This window comes from Lepidochelys olivacea, assembly GCF_965140295.1.
Source record: "Lepidochelys olivacea isolate rLepOli2 genome assembly, chromosome: 26".
NCBI classification, from domain to species: domain Eukaryota; kingdom Metazoa; phylum Chordata; order Testudines; family Cheloniidae; genus Lepidochelys; species Lepidochelys olivacea.
Window position 1 is genome coordinate 1714604 of NC_140436.1, and position 21110 is coordinate 1735713.

At 52.8% G+C, this 21110-nt stretch overlaps 1 protein-coding gene across 8 annotated transcripts in view; it reads left to right on the forward strand.

Moving 5' to 3' along the window:
• FGFR1 (fibroblast growth factor receptor 1) overlaps positions 1 to 21110 on the forward strand; it is a 128881-nt gene that overhangs the window by 25090 nt on the left and 82681 nt on the right. For 7 of the 8 annotated variants that reach the window (XM_084614992.1, XM_084614994.1, XM_084614993.1 and 4 more), the window contains exons 3-6: positions 7947 to 8210; positions 11933 to 12016; positions 13741 to 13916; positions 19696 to 19819. In XM_084614992.1, the coding sequence (XP_084471118.1) occupies positions 7947 to 8210; positions 11933 to 12016; positions 13741 to 13916; positions 19696 to 19819 (648 nt within the window). The remainder of the gene's footprint in view (positions 1 to 7946; positions 8211 to 11932; positions 12017 to 13740; positions 13917 to 19695; positions 19820 to 21110) is intronic. The other variant, XM_084614999.1, reaches the window with a different exon arrangement.

The following is a 21110-nucleotide window of genomic DNA, read 5'->3' on the forward strand; positions in this document are numbered from 1 at the left end:
TAGCTACTTGGGTAACAAACATTTAATAAAGGGCTCTTCAATCTAGAAACATAGAACATGAGCCAATAGCTAGAAGCCGAAGCTAGACAAATTTAGACTGAAATAAAGTGCACATTTTTAATGGTGAGAGTAATGAACCTGTGGAACAATTTACCAAGGGCAGTGGCAGATTCTCCATCCCTGGCGATTGTTAAAACTAGTTGGATGTTTTTTCTAAAAGCTCTGTCCTAGGAATTATTTCAGGGAAGTTCTATGACCTGTGTTATGCAGGAGGCCAGACTAGGTGATCACAACAATCCCCTCTGGCTTTGGAATCTAGGAAATGCAGCTCAAGGCTGGGTACTTCAGATAGCAGTTTGTGTGACAATACATTTGGACTCTTACAGTTCGTGCCTTTTCAGCCAAGGGTCTCCAAGCACTTCTAAAGGAGTTAACTGAGCCTATGAGACAGGGAAGGGCCTGGTTGATTCCCCTCTGGGGCATAAGGCATCAGCAGCCTACCAGTGCACATTAACCCTGCGCAGGGATTGTAGGACAGGAAGTGCAAAGCACACTGACTGAAACTACAGGGCAATTAAGGAGGCAGAATTTATTTGCCAATCACGGAGTTTGGTTAGGATAGCGGGTAATGCCCACGCTGACAGAAAGCGCCATAAGCCAGCACCACTTCCTGCAGCTCCTAGGCCATCTCCCACCCAAGGTCTGTGACCAGCCCAGTCCTTGCTTAGCTTGTGGGAGAGCTAAAAGGGACATGACTGGCTGTGCGTTAACCATGCAGTCACGGTGTGGGGGTTGCAGGCTGCGGGTCTCCTGCGTGAAGCGTTTCTTTCCCGAAGGGGCACTGATATTCAGGAAGTGTCTTGACAAATCCCTGGACTCCCAGACCTCAGATTAGGGAGTGTCGGCTCTAAGTGGAGTTGCTGTGGCAAACAGCTGGTGCTTGAGAGCTGAGGCCCATGTGGAGCCCCTGAGTCCATGCGTAGCACTGCCCCAGTGAAGAGAGACCTGATGAATGTGGGGTGGGTAGCTTTTCTCTGACTGGTGTTGCACAATAGCACCTCCAGGTCTCCCCAGTCTCCTGAGGGCAGTGACTCCCCATCTTTTCTGCCCCCACCTATGCAAAGGGAGAGGAATGCCACACTGCAGCCTTATGTCGCTTAAAATGTTTTTTAACTCTGATATTCCTTCTGTTCCGCCCAGCTCTTCCCGAATGTCTGGTGCTGAGAAGCCCTGCCTCTTGCCCCGAGTTATGGTGCAGGAGTTATGGTACCGTTGGGTCCATTATGGGGGGACTCCTTCTCTGCTGCCGGGAGCTGCCCAGGTTGCCTGTTCAGTGCCTCCCTGCACAAAGGGAGAAAGACAAAGGTCTGGGAAGAATAGCGGGGAGTTTATCTGGCTTATTAAGCCCTTGCTAGAGTGGGCAGCTTGTTCTGGGATTGATCTGGTGCCGGAGGAGAAGCTGAACAGCGCCCAGTGCAATCTAGCAGCCGGTGGCTTTGTCCCCCTCTGGAGGAGCTGCACCTGTTGGCTTGTTTTAAGTTACAAAGTAGTAGTGTGTATGAAAGAGACGTTTCAGCCCGACAGAGCCCAGTGATCAAACAGGCTCAGTTTAATTAACATGCACCAAGGACAAACCAGCATCCCCGCTCACATAGCAGGCAGGCCTCTCCCAAGAGGAGGGGTGGGGAGCTGTGGGCTCAGAGACTTCTGTGGGAATTGCGAGCCAAATGTTCTCATGGGCTGTCTGCTCCTGTAATTCAGCTCCCGCTGATAGTTTGCTGCCTAGGGCCCGATCGCCAGCCTCTTTCAGGAATAGTTACTAGTCAGGGAAAGCTTTCAGGAGTTGGTTTTTTGCCCAACCTACAGCAGGGATGGGACTGCAGGGGACAGAGCAGAAACCCAGTCAAATGTGTTTCCAACTTTTGTCACCAATGCCAAAAGCATCTGTCTGTCCCCTGAGTTGGACCCTGGTCTGCCTCTGCTCCATGCCCCCTTCAAGGGGCTGCGGAGTCGCCCAAAGGTTCTGAGTGCCAGGCAGCCAGACATCCCCGTGTGACATACTCCAGCGATTCCCAGTATGAACAACTGTCCCTCCCGTACCCTGACCGCTCCTCTACCCCGGCCCGGACGCTGTAGAGTACACACACAAAATGCAGGCCAGCAGTTCCTAAGACACCTGAGCCCGCCTCCTTTTAAAGGTACTCCATCCGTCTGCCCCGGAAGGGCCAAGCTGCGGTTGTTTTCAGCATGGCAGGCATTCTGCTGGGATGCCACCGGCTTGTCCAAAGCAGTTGCATCCACCTCTTGGATTAGCTGCTGCACCCAGACTGCGCTTCCAGAGCCGTGAAGGGGACATGAGTGAATAAGCTGCCATCAGAATTAAGCTAACCTGATGCCAGAACTCTCCTCCCCCCACCCCTCCTTGTGCCTCCAATGGAAGCGCATGACCTTGCTGGATTATCTGGATGCTGGGTCTCTAACCCATCCCCTCTCCTTCCATAGGGGTTAGCTACCCTGGACATGCTCATTAGCCTGTGAATTCATTTTCCAAGCGTTCCCACCAGGCCTTGTTTTCAGCTCTGCTCCTAAGTGCAGAGATGTGCTCTGGGTTACCAGCAGCCTGCCTTGCCTCCTGACTCCCCTTGCTCATCGACTCCAACTCAGAGAGAACCCCTGCCCATCCCCTCCAGCACCTCTGCACTTTGAGCCCGCGTGGTCATACAGTTAATGTAAAACAGCCTTTGACTTTAAGGAGATGGGGGGAGGGGCTTTGTTGTCTTAGAAACGAGATCTAGCCCCCACTCCCATGCTAATGGCTAACCTCCTCCCAGTTCTAGCCCCTCCCAGAGAGAAAGAAAAACAAGAGCCTGAAATTAAAAAAGCAGCCTCGGCCCCGTTAGAATGTGAAGCTTCGAACCCGCCATTGGGATCCCTGCCTGGAGAGCAATGGGTCCTCATCAGCCCTGTGCCCATGTTCATGCATCAAACACCCCTGTGAAAAATAGCATCCCTGGGGTTCTGCATGCAATTGACCCAGGATACTAGATAAAGCAGATTGATTGTAAATTGTCCTGAAGTTTTGTTCTCCCCCAGATTCCTCCCCCCACACCCCGAGCAATCTTCTCACCAGTTCTATAGGTCCAGCTGAGACATGTGTAAGGATTTGCAGACTATCGTATACTATCATAGAATTGCTAGCAAGCTTTCTTGAAATTCTTTCCAGGCCAGTTTTATAGGCAATGCCTTGCCCTGGTCCCCAGCACAAACACAGTGCAGAGGATTTGTACTAGCTCTGGCCTGTTGAACAGGAATGTTTTCTTCCTGGCTAGAGTTGCTTTTTACGGTCCCAGAGTTTGTTTAATGGAAGAGGACACCTCCAACATGAACTGGGAATCTGAAGGGTCTAATAATCCCTGTTCTAAATCTGCCAGCAGTGCAGCGACCAGATAATTGCCCAATAACTGTGGTTGGCAATATTGGAGCAGTCCATGGCACTTCTGGGTGTGACTCCAAACTTCAAAGGCTGATTTATATCAAAGCTTTTGACTTCCTCACATCCCTGGATGCACAGAGCACTGGCTGGGCTTAGACTGAAATGCTAGCAGGACTTTCACAGACAAAGAAAAACCTCACAGGCTGAGTAACATCAGCAATAAGCAAGGCACAAAAGCAAAGCAAGGTGGCCTGGCTTGCAGAGGGGATGAGTGCTCACAGCTCCTCTGTGGCTTCAGTGAGAGACATAAAAAACCAGGCCACAAGCCTTCACCAAGTGATCCTTTCCTAAAAGAAATAACTGCATGAGATGGATATGATTTAAACTGTACCCTGCTTACCCCGCTTGGAGAACAGATGCTAACACAGTTTCAGGGCGAAAAAGATAACAGGGGAAAGTGTCTTCTTATTATTAGTGTTACTATCGCACGTAGGAGTCCTGGCCGTGGACCCATTGTGCTGGGCGCTGTACAAACACAGAACAAAAGGACAGTCCCTTCCCCAAAGAGCTTACAATCTAAGACAAGAGATGAGCAATCACACGGACCAACAGGGGAGTACAGGAAACAATGAGACAGTGTTGGTTAACGTGATGGACTGTGGTCTCAGCTCACCAACAGCCTTGGCTTGTCAGGTTTTTTTATAGACATTGTGGGAAAGGAGGTTTTAAGGAGGCTTTTGAAGGTGGATCATGAGATAGCTTTAGGGAGCAATTTATAAGCATCCGAGGCAGAGTGAAAGAAAGCACAAGGCTGCTTGTTTGAAAGTTTAGCAAGTGGGTGATGGAGGACGGAATCATGGGCTGATCAGAGGCAGGAGAGTAGACATCTCAGTAGAGAGTGAGAGAGGACAAGTGTGGGAGATAACTGTACATGCCCTTGAAAGTGAGGGCAAAGCAGCTTATGTCTGATGCGATGGAGTGAGGCGTTTTCGTGAGATGGGATCATTTTCTGGAGTGATTTCTTTTGTTGTTGGTCTGTTGTTTGTTATTGGAAAGGAGGGAAAAGCACAACATTATACTGCAGAGCCCTTTGTATCTGAGCACACAGCTGGGTTGGAAATCTGCTTTGTAAGGTGCCTGCGACTAATAATTTGAAACACAAAATGCCAGAGCTACTAGAAATGAACATTTCATGAGGTTGTACAAGATCAAGGAAAGCAAGATGGCTTTCTCTGATTCCTCAAAGGGTTGTTGTCAGTCTAAAACTCCCATATTAAAAAACATTTTATTTGTGTTATTGATAAACTTCTGAGGCAATTGGCACCCTGCCCTTGGTGGTTTGGGTTGACAGCACTGCTGGGGGGACGGTGAATTTTCCTCCTAACAGTTCATTCAAGTTTTTCTTTAAAATCACGAAAACATTTTGGCTGTTTTTTCTTAAACATTTTCCCCCAAAGCATCTCATATGTGTAAGAAATAAAGAAATGCCTAAAAAACAACAACAACAACAAAAAATAAGACAGACAGGTTCTATAGCAGAGAAAAGTGAAGTTCCTCTAAATGGATCTTTCATTTTTAAATACTAAAATATTATTTGTATTACAGTTGCCCTTCAGAGACTAGGTCCTTGTTGTCCAAGGTGCTGTACATAAATATAGTGGCAGTCCATGCCCTGAAGTTGCACTGTTTAAAGGTGTGATTTTTAAACCAATGCAAGCCTCTTTAGGGGGCGGAGGGTGTTAGCTAAAGTAATTAGAAATTCATTTCCGCTAAACTGAAATAAGTGTCCACACACAGAGTGCCACCAGCGTGGTAGTTTAAAAACTTATTTAAGTTAAACTGGTGTAACTTTGTGGATGGGGCAAAACCATGTTGCAATGCAGGATAACACCCCAGAGTAGCATGGGAAGAAAACTGCACTTAGCAATCAATATCTCGGCAAGCTTTTTTCAGTGTTGTTTTGTGCTTACATTGCTGTAATTGTTTGCCCAGGTTTTTGTGTGTGTTTGATGGCTGCAGGGTATGAAGTGCCCAGCCCCAGGGGTTCTGGGCAGGTAAGTCATCTCTTGTAAATGACTTACCTATACCTATGGAGCAGACGGAGCCATGCTTGTAGGGGTCAGACGCTGTAGCCCGAGTCTCCAGCTCTGGGAACAAGTGGTTTTCTGAGCATGATGCTGGGATAATGCCAATGCTCAGAGTGCGCCCACTGGTGTCTCTTTATGAGTTCCTCTCTGGGGGAGGGGAAGGGGCACTGCTGTGTGTTTCTAGCAGTATCTACCAGAAAGCTCTTGCCTATTTGATGGATGAGTGCACTGATAAATTAGCCTAGCGCTGGGGCTGGGAGTATGTAATGCCACTCAGGCATTGGGGAGGCTGTGGGAAGTCTGATACATGGAGGAAATCCAGTTGACGTTTTGCTCTTGGATTCAATATCACGCTGGTGGAAAAAGCCTCCAAATTGAATTGGAACCTGAACAGGGCTGATGGGAATGGGAGCAGGCGAGAGGGGCGTGCTCTCATCCTTTCCAACACAGGATGTGAGCTGAACCAAGCCTGTGGAGCCGTGGACACCTATGCCATGCCCCAGAGAGACACCCTGGCTTTCACAAAGTGTCCTGCTCTCCCTGGCACTGCCAGGTATTGCACCAAGCTAAAGCAGTGATTTGTTTGGCATCGGAGGGTGGGTATCTCCTTTGACATCCCCCCCCTCCCCCTTGTTCCTGGCCCTGCAACTCCCAAGTACTTCCAGCCATGATGCCTTGAGCAGCTGTAGGGAGAGGGATTGAACCTCTGCAGGGGTAAAGACTTCTCTGCTGGAGGCCATCGTGACAGTTCACCTTGTAGGCAACTAGTGTCTTTAGAAGCTATGTCTCCCATTGAGCTATGTCATAGCTTTAGAAGCTATGTCTCCCATTGAGACTCTGCTCCCCGAGCTCGGGGTCTGGGAGAGTGCACGAGTCGGTCTCTGTGTATTTCAGCTGACACTGCTTTAAAATGATAGGTAGGTAGAATGAGCTGCTTCCAGACTGGACTCATCTCAAGTGGCTTTGAAGCCAGCAGGGCTGCGAGACATTTAAATCCCTGCTTGGAGCCAGGGGGTGCAGAGTAGGTGGTTTGAACGTGAAACCTCTGGAGGGCTCTGTCTGTTCTCATACACTCGGAGGTTGCAGCCTTGCTCCTCAGCTACACCGTTGTATCAGGTGTTCTCTAAAGCAGGAACCGGAGAGGAATCCTGGAACAGTGATCCTGCAAGACCGAGCGGTTTAAAAGGCAGTGCCCGGGGCCCAGCCCCCCAGCCCACACCTGCTCAGACAGGCTCTAATGTAGTTGGGAGACAACAGATCAAGTAGAGTTGGAGAGTCTTGGAGTGAAGAGAAAGGATCTTTGTGTTGCTAAACCAAATGTTGCATTTGATGGCAGCTGCAATTCTCCCATCGTAATAGAGTTGGAAACTTGGAATACTCCAGCCAGCATCTGTTCAACTGGAGGCTCACCTGAGCTGACCCGGCCCAGCCAGGATGCTGTTACAAAGGCAATTATCACTTTAGCCTCTGCCTTAATGCAGTTCCCTTAATTGATCCTCCTCCTCCTCCTCCCCCTTCCTTAAAATGCTTTAAGCAAAGTGGTAATCAGGCAGCATGAAACCTGGCCTGCTTTGCTGGTTGCCTTCTCTGAGCTTTGCAGGAAGCAAGAAATTGGGCAGAGCATGGTGTTCCCAAGGGCAGCCTCTGCATGTGCTCTTAGGGGGGTGGGGGGAGAGTCATGCACAAGCCAAGATTTTCAGGTGTGAGTGGCAATTTTGGGTGTCCAACTGAAGACCCCCTTAAAGGGGCCTGATTTTCAGAAAGAGCCTAGCACCCACCCTCTGAAAACCAGGCCTCTTTGAGACTTCTCAAGTTGAGCCCCCAAATTCACTTCTGAAAACCTTGGCCAAAGTATTTTCTGACCCTCAGGGGCTGGGCTGAATGATGCTTGGTAAAAGGTCAAAGGGCGCATGAACAGCCTCAACTTCCTTGCTAATGTCTGGGTTATAAAATGAAGGTGAAATGCTTAATCCTGCTGCAGTTGCTTTTAACCTCTGCCTCTTCTTCCCCTCTCCGCCCTGCTCTCTGGGCTGCGTGGCAGGCCTGCTAGCTGCCGTGCTTTTCAGGCTAACAGGTAGGTGAGCTGAATTGCCCTTCGCACCGTGCCGTCTTCAAGTCAGGATGCCGCCACCTGCCTGGCAAGCATGGCGCCCCGTTGCAGCTGTTGTTAGCTGCTTCCCGCGCCCATCGTCGCAGCTGAATTAAAAGGCAACGGCCCGTCACACTGTGCCCCAACACTGCTTCTCCAGAGAGCCACATGTGGAAAGCGGAGACCTGCGTGCCCGAGCAGGGCTTGGCCTGCAGAGTCGCTGCAGGAGGGTGGTGCAGGAGACTCCCCGTGGGACGCGCAAACCCCAATAAACATCCGTTCACAGCGTGGTTTCCTTTTGTCTCTATTTTCTTTCTCTCTCTCCTAACTCTTCCAGTTCTGCCCAAAGCGAAAATTGAAGTGGAGTCGCATTCGGCTCACCCTGGCGACCTCCTCCTATTGCGCTGCCGGCTACGGGACGATGTCCAGAGCATCAACTGGGTGCGAGATGGGGTCCAGCTGGCAGAGAACAACCGGACGCGCATCACTGGGGAGGAGGTAGAGGTCAGGGACGCTGTGCCTGAGGACTCAGGGCTCTATGCCTGCATGACCAACAGCCCCTCAGGGAGCGAGACCACCTACTTCTCCGTTAATGTCTCAGGTTCGTAGCAGCCCTGGGACTGGGCACAAAGGGAAGGGGGGCCCAGTTGCCTGACTGCAGGGCAGGAAGCAGATTACCTGTGTGGGAACCAGATGTAAATCTTGCGTGCACACACCTGCAGATTGTCTTATCTTTCTTCTGGTAGCTGGTGGGCTGTTTTGGTCTGTGGGGTACTGGTCAGGGAACCCTGAAGCTTTACAAAGGCTTGATGTGCAGCCAGCACCAGAGCACCCTCATGCGCCCTCCCTGCCATGTGTCCTGGAGCAGTTCTAGGAATCAGCTGATGCATTCGCTGTGCCGCAGCGCTGCACATCCATCCGTCCGGGATGCACATTTGTAGCATGTTGGACTTCTCACTCCCCTCCTTTCACTGGTTGTGCTGCCTGCCGCAGCAGAGGTGGGCCGATGTGGCCAGCTTCTTCTGCTCATGCTGCAGCAGCTGTTCCCCTGGGGCTGATCCTGGAGTGGTATGACTGGGGATACGAGCACTAGGGTAACAGAAATGTGTAACACCCACCCAAGGACTCTTTCCAGTGCTGGCTGCAGGAGGCTCCCTGGAATGGTTTGGAGCAAAGGTGTTGCACAGCAGGGTGTATATGGGGGGATTCAGAGCAGTTGCTGGGCTGGCTGGCTGGACATGGGAGGCGAGGCCCTAGGGACAGGTTCGCTGCTAAGAAATGTCTGGGGAGTTGTGAGTGGGTTTGCAAACCCCGTCTTGCAGGCCGAGAGGGCGGCGTGCACCTGTGCATCTGTCTCATGACCTCGGCCTGCTGTAGCCATGTCACGTAGCTGTTTTGAGCCCTGGAAGGTGTGGGAGAAAACTGCCACCGGGTTGTCTCAGGTCAGGGGCAGAAAAAGCCAGCTAGGTTTGACTGCCAGCTGCACATTTTGCTGGCTGCTCTGAGCGCGGGGTCACCATGGGGTCTGGTGCACAGGGTTCATCAGGACGCCACTTGCGGAGGGGAACACCAGGGAGGCAAATGGGAGTCCATCCTCCAGAAGAACAACAGGCGCTGGGTTTTACTGCCGACCCTGGAACAATCGGGCCGTGTTCTGAAGAGGAAGGCTGGGAGCATTAGCAGCTGTTCCCAAGCAGTCAGCCAGCAGAGCAGGGAAGGTGCAAGAGAGAAGGGAGGAGGTGGGTAACTGGGCATTTAGGAATCAAATGAGAACGTCTCAGCAATGCTGGGAGCTGCCTACCGAGTGACCCAGGGGCCCAGCCTTTGACTCCCTGAGAGTTCCAGCCTGGCCCAGTTGGCTGCTCCCTGCTGGCAGGTGTATCCCATACAAATGGGGGCAGAACTGTTTATTTAGCCGTCGGATCGGTGACTAGGTCACGGCCCTTTCACCATCCAGAGGACTGGGCGCGGGCAGCCCGGCCCTGCAGACCCTGTCGTTACAGCTCTCTGAGCTGTTTTGGCCCCGTCCATCCTGGGCACGCACCCATGCTAGCACTAGCCATGGTCCGGCACAGCATTTTCCGGCCCGGGGGGCTGGGGGGGTAGCTAGCCCATCTTCAGGCTGATTTCAGTGACTGGTGAGGGAGGCAGATGGTTTTCTAACAACCTCACTAACTAAAAACTTCCCATAGATTTATCCCCATTAGAGAGTCTGGATTGGGCTTTCTTAGCCTGTCCCCACCTTGGGTGTGGATGCAGTGTCACAGCCATGCCTGCCCATCACCCTGTTTGGAAAACAGTTTCAGACATGCTTACAAGCATTAGCCAGGCTCGGATCTAGATTCATTACGAGGCGGGCTGGGCAATGTCGAGGTCCCATGGTGCCAGATAAATCCGATCGCCGGTGAAGAGGAACTGGGTGGGAACTGGTGGCAGAGTGGCTAGAACTAGCGCCTGATGGTGGTTAGGAAGCTGAGCTGCTGCATAGGGAGGGGCTCATGCAGTCTGTACCTACGCGCCTGCAGAACCTCAGCTCTCACGCGAAGGTGCGTCGTGTCTCTAGCCGTTGTGTCAAGAGAAATGCTTAGAAATGTGACCTGACCGTAACTGCTAGAGCATTGTCTGCCTGAGCCTGCAGACAGACTGACCTGATCGCACCCAGGGGGGTGAGCTGCAGTGCATCTCACTGTCAATTTAAATGTCAATGCTATTAACCATTTCCTTGCTGATCGTTGTAGCAGACACATCCAGCTAGTGCTTATGCCACAACCTCAACTCCCCTCCCTGGGGCTGAAACCCTCAGCTAATCCCCACTCTTCTGTTTCGTCCCCCCAGCTCCCTTCTGATGATGTAGTGCTGTGTTCCAATGCCACAGTGCCTGGTACACTGAAAGCAGAAGTTGGACATTACATTGAACTGAGTATGAAAATCGGCAAGGCCAGGCTCCTGGCACTGATTGCGCCATTCACTGAACTCCTTAGTTGATTTAAAATCCCTGTGTTCAAACTGAAATGCAGCTGCTGTGGAGCACCGGGCCTCCTGCACAGTGGCGTGCACCGCGGTGTCTAGGGCCTGCCCCACGGAGTTAGGCCAGGTTTTCTGCCGAGTCCTGGGGGCCGTTGGTTGTGTGTGGGCAGGTGGGAACTCTCAGCCCCTGGTCCTGTCTCAGTTAGGGCTGTTCTGGGATGTGGTTGCAAGGCCAAGGAGAGAGAGGGAGGGGCCAGGCAGGGGCCAGACTTCCTCCATTTCTCCCTGAGTGCCAAAGAAGCACAGGTCTGAGCGAGGGGGCAGATTCCTTCCGAGTAGACGACTGCCCAGAGTGCTCCGCTTCCTCTCCCCTGGCCCCAGAACCCCTGTACTCAAGTCCCTCCCAGGGCCGAAGGGATGGCTTGTTTTGACCCTCCTGGTTTCCACTGTCCACATGAGCGTCCCACTCCACACTCCTCCGTGCCTGGTGTTGGAGTCTCACTCTGCTACATGAAAGCCTGCAAAAGGGGGTGGGCCAGCGAGAAGCCAAGGTGGCTTCTTCTGTGCTGCTCATTATCCACCTGGCAAGTCTGAACCCCGTCGGTGATTGGAGAGCTCTCCTTGCCTGAGCTCTGGTTCCTGCGCTGTCTGCCCCCTTCATGTGACGACACAGCGTGGATGAGGGTGCAGGCAGCAAATCACGTTGCCATGACCTGCTGGTCCCCAGCGTGTGGAATGTACCAGTGAGCATCTGTCTGGGAGGGGCATGCTGGGAAGCCCTCCCTTCCCATTGTCCCCTGGGCGGGGGGAACGGGGAGCTGTTACGTACAGTTCCTAAACCCTGCCTTTTAATTCTGCCCATCGGAGCTATTCTGCAAGTTGCTCTGGGGCTGTTTGTATTAGTGGGAACCCCCTTTGCTGCTTAGATGAGGGGGTTGAATGGCTCCTAGGCAGCCCAGTGACTAGTTCCCCTTGTGCAGGACGCTAGCCCAGCCACTCCATGGGGAGTTTCACTGGCGGTATAGACTCAGGGGCGTAGCGGTTTGGAGCTGTGTCTTTGCACAGAGTCTGATGAGTTCAGTTATCCCCACACAGTATTGTAACTCCACAGGACCCATCAGCTGATTAAACCCGTAGATGACACTGGGTGAGTAGGGCCAGTGGGTTAGCTGGCCTCCTATGTGAGGGGCTGTTCTCTTGCAGCTGAGCTGGCACGTGTGGGAGGAAGGGTAAAAGCCACACACGGGAAGGGATGTGGCCCTGTGCAGCTCTGCTTGGTTCTTCTTCCTGCAGGATGGTAAGTGAGGCAGCTGGAAGCAAAACTGAAACCCGGCCATCTCTTCTCTTCTCTTGCAGACGCTCTTCCATCCGCTGAGGATGACGACGACGACGACGACTCCTCCTCGGAGGAGAAGGAGGCAGATAACACCAAACCGAACCGTACGCATGAGACACGATTTTATACCTAACGCAGCCTCACGCTGACACTGCCCTCCCCTGGCTGCTGCCTCTCTGGCGGGGGAGGGCCGAGGGGCTTGGCCCCTAAAACTCGGGTGCTGCATCCCATGGAGTGGTGTCTCCTTTTTATTTTGTGTCATTCACTAAAGCAACTTAGAGTTTTTATGAGGGGCCTAGCCCGTTGCGGGGCCTCACCCAGCACTGCCAGGGCCTAGCAGGTGATGGCCCAGGCTGCCAGCAGCCATAGCGAACAGCTGTGAGCTGCATGCTATTATCTTCCGCTCTCCCTGCAAATTCCCCAAAGTGCCCTCACTGCCCCCGCCTGCAGGTGGAAACGCTCCTGCCTCCAGGCTTCAGCTTGTCATTCATTCACCCAGACCATTATCCGCTTTGGAAATGTCAAGGTCACCTGGGCTGCAGGAGCTGCATGAGACAAAAGGAGTGTCAGCGTGTGAATGCCTCTGAAGGAGCTGGCCTTGTGCACATGAGCGGCTGGGCTTGGAGCCATGCGCATACATCTAAATAACACTCAGAGCCTGACAAAAGGCCAGCAGCTTGCTCTGGGAAGTGACTCCTGCTCCAGCCAGTCCCACCTGGAGAATGCAAGGGCTGGGGGAGGGCAGAGCCAGGTAAACCTCTAGCTTCCTGGTGTTGCCAATATCCCTGTTAGGGGCGTGTCTAGCTAGAGAAATTTACTGGCATAATTATACTGGGAGAAGGATTCTGCTGGAGTTATTCTGGTATAACTCACTGGTATAATTTTCCAGAATGAGTGTCCACCTGGGGAGTGATAGTTCCCTAACTATAGTGGTCTAATTATCCCAGTAAATTTCTCCAGGTAGACAAGCCCTTAGTCTTGATGAGGGTGCTGCTAAAATACTGTGTGTCTCCTTCCCTGGCCTGAAACGTGTTCATGATCTATCTGGTTGGGGTAGGATATCTTGTCTACAATCAAGCGTAGCTCCGGGTTCCCGGCCCACCTGACCGCAGGGTTAAACCAGTGAGGATACTCCTCAGTATTTTTAAAAGTCCTGCCCCTTCCCTGTCCCCCAAACCCTCCTACTGCAATCACACTCAGATTAGCAGATGCAGATTCTGCCTCCAAGCTCGCAAGGCAAATCCAGCCAGGGAAGAGTCCTGGTCCCATCTGAATAGCAGAATTGGGGCTGGAAAGGAGCATATCCCCGGGTGCAGGACAGGCATCTCTGGTGACGGTGTGACACAAGTGATCAAAGATTTTGTAGGCTACTGGAGCCATGATCTCGCTCTGTGACAGGCTGCTGGCTGGGGCCGGGGTTGCACTGCAGACAGCCGATGACCTGTTAACGGGGCCTGGGTGCTGATCCAGCTGAGAGGGGTTCTAGAAAGAACGGATACTAGGGCAGGTGGCAGCTCTTGAACCTCCCTGGGTTTGTCTTGAGCTCTCCCTTTGGCTGTGTTGGCCCCTCCGCTCCTTGACAGGCATTTTTGCAACAAACCCCTTTGCAGCCACCAGACGCTGTTCTTCCGCTAAGCCAGGAGCGGGGGCTGGGGCAGAGGGATGTCCTCTTTCTCAGTGTGCCCCGATTGCACTGGGGGTGCTGTGCAGCCTGCAGGGGGAGTTCGAAACCCACATAGCCCGTTGTGAGGTCCCAGTGCCAGCGGCTGAGCCCCAGGTCCCTCCTGTCGGCGTCCTCCCCCATGCTGACTCGCGTCTCTCTGCTCAGTGGCTGTGGCTCCCTACTGGACATACCCCGAGAAGATGGAGAAGAAGCTCCATGCTGTCCCAGCTGCCAAAACGGTGAAGTTCAAATGCCCGTCGAGCGGGACGCCCAGCCCCACGCTGCGCTGGCTGAAGAACGGCAAGGAGTTCAAGCCTGACCACCGCATCGGTGGATACAAGGTGAGCAGGGATGGGGGTGCTTTGCAGATAGGGGTATGGATTGGTCTGGAGCATGGGGGCAGTGGGGTTTTCTCTGTCTGAAGCTAATGGGCTTTGGGCCTATTCACTGCCATGCTGGGTGCACAGAGAACGCCCAAGACCCAAGGAGCACCAAGTTCCAGCCCCAGGCTTCTAGTATCATGGTGCAAGGAGGTGCACAGAGTGGGCAGTGCTGAATGCCCCCTGGGGGCTCTTGTTCTTCTCGAGCCAGCCTTTCTCTTTAGGGCCAGGCTCTCAGCTGGGGTAAACTGGCCTCATTTCACTGCCTGCAGCACAGCTCCATTCCCTGCAATGGAGCTCGGCCAGCCTACACTCGCTGAGGATTGGGCCCAAGTATCCTGTTCTGGATAAAGCAGCAGCATTTCTCTTGTATGTCCAGGTAGACTGGGAGGGGAGGTTCTCTCAATGTCGGTCGCCCAACAGCCTGCAGGATTATAAAGTGTATGTGTGTGTGGGACGATGTCCCAGGCAGGCATTTCTCTAACTTTTTTAAATGATTTGTCTCCCCTTTGCTGTTTATAATAATCCCTTGGGAACCTGAATACAAAATGCCTCCTTCTTGAAAATGTATTGGATTCTATTCCCACTGGATACGTGTGCATAGGTTTGTTATTGTAGGGTTCCTTGTGAATAAGCTTTGCGCAGGGTGGTGGTGATGTGGAATACCTTGTGAGCACGGGGCTGCTTGTGCACTGGGCTATCACTGCAGCGGGGAGTGTGTGTGCTAGGCTGTCACTGCAGGGTGGAGTATTGTGGGAGTGGTGCTGGGGTGGGCTGGTTGGGTTGTGAGCGCTGGGCTTCTGGTTCAAATAATTCTTATTGAAAAGTGTATTGAGGTGGAGGAAGGATGGACATGTGGTGGAGGCACTGGGCCTCTGGAGCTTTGGGTTCAACTCCCTGTCTCTGCAACAGGCTCCCTGTATGACCTTGGGCAAGTCACTTAACCTCTCTTTGTTTCTCAGTTCTCCACCTCTGAAATGGGGATAACAAGCCTTCTCCATCTCCCAGGGGTATGGTGGGGCCGCATCTCCCAAGCTACAGGAAGGGGAGCCAGATAAGAACCTAGTCTGAAACCATTGCTTTGGGGGGAAAAGTGAATGGGTGTTGCAGATTAGCGTGCACTGGGAAGGCTGCTCATTTGGGCTGCAGTCTCCCAGCAGGGACAGATGAGCCCCTGTAACATTCAGGTTACAAAATAGACCGGCGAGGGTGGCCTGCTGATGGGTCAAACTTGCGCTAGTATGCGTTATCAGGGAGGGGATGGAAGAAAGGCCGAAATGAGTCTCTCTTGCCCAGCTTTGACATCGGGGTTTTTTGCTCCCCTGCTGTACTGATCTGCACACAAACTGCCTCAGATTCCCCCCGCTCATTTTTGACACTCCGGGGAACTCTCTGGGCCCTTCCCACGGCTGGGCTGTTACAGGACAAGCCCAGTTGCTGCAGAGGAGGGGGGGATGACTTTATTACTGGGCAACAATATGGCCAGCAGAAGCAGTAGGGGCCCCAGGCTGACAGGTTTCTTGGGGCCAGCTCTAGGGCCATAATTCACTCCCTGATACTTGGCTCCCTTAGGAAGAGCAGGACAGGCCACTTTGCTCCGACAAGGGTCTGTTGTTTGCCAGGGATGTCCTGTCCTGGGGGTGAACTGAAGCAGGTGAATGGAGCCTTAGACTCTGGAGCTCTCCAAGGAGTGTGGGGCTGATACCTCCCTGTTTCCTTTCCCTTGTAACAAAGCTGTTGTTCAAGGCTCTGAGTTCAAACCAAAGCAGGAGAGGACCTGGGAGCATTATGCAGCCTCCCTGGATGGTCAGCGCTGGAGTCTGATAGCCAAAAGAGAAAGAGCACTTGCTGCTCCGATTTCTTTCTAGCAGTCGCTATTGTACAATATTGGAGGGCACAGTTTACCCTCTGATTGCTAGGGGAGCATTTCCATGTTGTCTTTAAAGCTACTGTGCGTGGCGTGGTTGCACCTCTGGCGAAGCGAAAGGCATTCTGGCAGCTGGTGCGGGCGTTCTGCTGTCTGGTGTTGACACCCCTCTTTGGTTGCCCAGAGAACAACGTGTTTCAGTGTTGAATGATTCAGGAGTGCGGTGCTGCCCCACAGCTCCATTGCATAGACTCCTGCATCAATAAAACTCCTCCTGAAGTAGCCAGAGGGAAGAACTGTCCTTTTTTCCTTCTCTTTTTAAAACTGAAGTGTTGGTCAAGGCCTCTCAGGAGGAATCAATAGTGGCTTTAATGAGACACAATCCATGATTCATGCATCAAATAATTACCCTCATTTCTCCTGAATCAAACCAGTCTGAAGAAGGTTCTATGCCATTTTCAGATGATAATTACTTTTTTCTGTCAAAGTGAAATCGAGCTCCATTGATACACTCTTGTTTTTCTTGGTCATTTGTAGCAACTGCGTTTTGGCTTTGCCTGGCTGAGTTGGCCCGTGTATTGGGCCTTGAAAAGCTTCTAGAGCAGCTGGGTGGTTTTGTGTGCTATTGAATGAGTCTTTCACTGCTGGAGACCTGAGCTCTCCTAAGAAGGCAAGTTTGGTGGGTCTCATCCAAGTCATTCCTATAAAATCATAAGGCAGTTTGGCAAACAGCTCTGCCTCTGGTAGAGACAGGATCAGGGACTGGCCCTGAGTGCCTGCAGGATTGAGGGCCATCAGGAGAGCAATGCGGCGGTCAGGATTGGAACAGCAACGGGGGGCTGTGGGTCAGGGTTTAGGAGGCTCCACAGAGCTGTGTATCAGACTACAACATCAGGAGGTGAGGAGGGGCTTCGGGAGAGCTGGGGAGGGGGACCAGGACTAGCATTGCAGAGGTTGCTGCAGACTGCACCGGGGAAGACGAGTTTTGAGCAATAGCTGGTTTTGACCATGTATCCAAGAGACAAAGATTCCCACCTGTGTCAGCTCCTCCAGAGCACAGTGGAGCTCCCCGTTTGGGGCTCCAGGGAAGGAAACAGATAAGCCATAAATCTGTTGTGGGAGGTGGTTTCTCTGTGCTGACTAGCACCTGGCATCAGCTGCAGAGACACAAGCAAGGAACGTTGTATGGCCAATATGATAACCTGGCGGCAGCGGCTGCTACCTTGAGTAGTGTGTTTCCCTGTGCTTGGGGATAGGAGCCTCAGGTCTCCCAGGAGACCTTGCCCTCTCCTGTGAGAGAGACTCTCTGAGTCAGCCCTCTGCTCTCTGCTCCCCTCCAACTAGCAGTTTCATTATTCACTGGCCACTGACTCATGCACTTTATTGTGCAAATGAAATCCAGCTATTGGCCCATGTCCCATTAGGGTCCAGCAAGGCGCTGACATAAACACCAGGAAATCAGCCACATCATGACTCACTTTATTACATGCTGGGGTGGAGCTATCCGCTCAAAGAGTCCCCTGGCAGGTCCTAAGGAATCAAAGGTGAGAGGGAGACTGGCCTTTCAGGCAGAGAATGGGCATGGCATGAACACCAGGAGAGTCTCCTTGGCATTTGTTAGTACTATTTCATCCCTGTAACATCCTGGAATTACACGCTTTCAGTTCGACCCTCCTGGTGCTCATGGAGCTCGGAAGAAAACCACTTCGCCAACGACCCCACCTTGCCCTCCCCGCTCCTCCAGTATTAGGTTTGTCATTATTACTGTTTCTGAGATCAGGCCCCATTGTGCCAGGTGCAGCACATAATAAGAGAGTGCTCCTGCCCTTCCTGACCATTTACATAGACGAGACACAGGGTGGGAGAACGAAAGTACTAGTAGCCCTTTTTACAGATGGAAAACTGAGGCATAGGGTAGCTCAGGATCACCCAGAGCCAGGAATAAGAACCCCGGCTTTCTGAGCTCCCCCCGGTGTCCTTAACCCAAGGGCAGTCTTCCTCTCAAGCATCACTTTTAAAGCCACTGGCCCCCCCATGTTCAAATCCCAGCAGGGCTGACTCAGCCTTGCACCATTTGGATAGAACCCCATCGTGCCAGGAGGTTTAGATCCCTGGGCAGTTCGTGGTGCAGGGGAGGGGAGTGTCTCTTGTAAATGATTTGAATGCTAGATGCCTGAGCACTTTACATAGCAATGGGGTGGTGCTTCATCTCCTGGCTGGTCTCCCTGGACCCTGCCCTCCTAGGCCAGTGCTGGCTGCCTTTCAGTGGTGCTGTTCACATAAAGTCTGTGACGTACCTGGGGGCAAAAGACACAGCTGTATAAATTGTGACTCACAACAGTTGTGAGCAGAAAGGCTTCAGGACAGAACCAAAGCCAGCCAGCACCTTCTCCCAGGGCAAACCAGTTTCTCAATAAGCAAAGGCAGAAAATGCTTCTCCATTCCCCGAATGCCACCCTAAATCACTCTGCTACCATATGGCATTTCTGCAGTGACAGTGCCCGGAGAGGCTACATAGGCACGTAAGGCTCAGTGCATTGACACCCAAATGCTCTGCATTGTGTCCTTGTGCTGTGGGAAGCTCCCCGGCCTGTTGCTGTGAGCTGACTCTGACAGTGGCTGTAATTGGAAGGTGTAGGCCTGGGCACACAATGCAGTGCCCAGATGGGGAGGTGGGATAATGGGGCTGGAATCCAGCTGGGAGCCAGGAATGCAGCAGCACCTGCATGAAGCTGGTATCAAAGACGTTCTCGAAAGAAGAAGCTGCTTCTTGGGATCCTGCTTTCATCCAGTGTTGACAAAGGGTGGTTTTATTCAGGAGTGAACATGGCCATGTTGAGTAGGGGGAGCTCAGCTTCCAGGGCCCAGGAAACCGTAGTGGAGATGCTAGTCCAGCATGGGTCATCCACACTAAAACCCCTTCCTGTCACCCCCGACCCTCTCCAAGCCAAACAGCCGAGATCTGGGATGCTTTGGGGCAGGGAGGGCAGGAAACAGTTTTGGGGCTCCAAGATGCTGAGCTGTTTGGAGCTTGCTGCAGTGTTGTGAATTGCATGGGGTAGAGTCTGGCCTACCGTCCTATGAAGCCCCCAGGGAACATCAGCTGGAGGACCCTTGCTCACCTGCATGCTTTTTAATCCCTGTTTCCACTCAAGGGCTCATGTGACAGAGAGCCCCCTGCAGTCAGGTGTGGAGGTGCTGGCCCTGGGGGCGAGGATGGGAAGAGGACTGCCCACAAAGGGGGATAAAGTCAGGGGATTTGGTGGGGTGACTCAGGGATGTGCCCCGAGATCCAGGCTTGTGTATATAAAATGGTCCCGCTCTGTCCTGTCTGCTGAACTGGGCATTGTATCCTGCGTGGGAGTGGGGATTGGCTAGGGAGGAGCGCTTATCCGAGTTACCTGGCTGTAGCACAGGCAGGGGCAGCCTTTTCTGAGAGACACGTGACCGTTTGGACCGGTGAGATTCTGCTCCCGTGAGGCTGCGGGCGGGAGGGCAGGCTGGGGCTGCCCGGAGAGGAGTTTCCTGCAGTCAGTGCCAGCCCATCAAACTCCATTGACATCATGTTTCCAGATGCAGATGGCTCTGTGTTGAGTCTGTCCTGGGACGGCTGGGAGTGATTACCGTCCCCCTGTAGCAACGGGTAAAGATGACCTTGAACCAAGATTTATGGCCTGCCTAGAACACGAGTCCCAGGGGTCAGAGATGGCTTTGACGTGCTCTGGAATTAGAGGGAATGTGTTCTATCAAACGCAGCCCTGGCATGGTCTGGGGCCGCTAATTCCTCACCATACCGTTTGGAAAACGCAGATGATAAAGCTGTGTGCCGATAACCACACTGAACTGGCTTTGTCATCTCTCCTGCCTCCTTAGGTCCGCTACGCAACCTGGAGCATCATTATGGACTCGGTGGTGCCGTCCGATAAAGGCAACTACACCTGCATCGTGGAGAACAAATATGGGAGCATCAACCACACCTACCAGCTCGACGTAGTGGGTGAGGAAGGCTGAGCTGGGCAGAGGGTTAAGAAGGGAAATTGGAAACGTATGTCCCTGGGAAACCAGTGAAGCAAACCATAAAGGTTGCACAAGGGGCCATGGTTGTGCAGAGGAGGGGGCTCCCCTGATGTCCTGTTATGTTCAGCAGAGCCTCTCTGGCAAGCAGACTGCCTGCATTTTCAACAGCTTGTTGGCCACTGGAACGATTCTGCTCCATTTCTGCTGTCGCCGTGCGCACCCCGCTCCGCAGCCCGGGGATGCTCTCGTTGTGCTCTGGGTGGGGATTGCGGAGGCTGACTCGAAGCCTGGGGAAGCAGTGGCGATGCTGGGAACCTGAGCTCTGGGACTGAGGCCCCAGTTGGGAGAAAGGTGTTCTGGGTCCAGGACCACAGAAACCGTAGCGCATCCCTGTGAAAAGGAATTGCTCAAAACTCCATAATTAGCTCTAGGCACCTCGCTCTATGTGGCGTTTGGAATCGGTGACCGTTGTCTAATTTCAGCCCACCTCTCAGGTGAGGTGTCAGCTGGTTGCTGTCTCTTCTTTGGGCCCAAAGGTCGTGGGAAGAGCTCCCACGTTAGGCCTTGAGCTGATACCCCAAACAGACACTGGAGGGCAGTCCTGGGGTGGGGTGGAGTTCTGCACCGCTGCTTCGCCTGAGGCAGTCCCTTCTGGCCGGCTGCAGGCCAAGAAGAGGTTGGGTGTTGTGGCACTTCCCCAAAGCAGGCAGCGGTGTTCCAGCCTGGCTGTGAGTTATACCCACGCACAGCGTCACAGTCGGCGAGCTCCCAGTGGCTGGCTCACCTCTGGAAGGGGAACACAAACCCCACTCTGGCTCATCCAGGAAGGCACGCAGATGCCTCCCGTGGGGGCTCCCATCAGGGTGAAGAGGAACCTGCGGGCCTCACAGTGCTCTGAGCCAAATGCAAAGCCCTTTTCGTCAGCTCAGCTTCCCCTCCACAAGCCCCTTGCCTGCATGTGTCTGTTCCCTCACATTGCAGTTCAGTCAGTGACCTCCCCCAGTGTTTATGCCTGCAGGTGGGCAAGAGAGATTGTTTGTGGACTTGTTACTTGGGTGGCACTCGGATACTGCACTGCCAGGAGCTGCATAAGCACCACGACAGCTGGATGGACTCTGCTTCGCCCCTTTAATTGTCACTTGCCCCAGCGATAATCAGACTCATCTCTTTTGTCTCCCGAGAGCTCAGCTTGTCCCCCTGGGGGATGGGAAGGGTGGGCCTGGCCTCAGAGCTGGTGGCTTGGTTTTTGATTTTTGATTTTTAAATTTTAG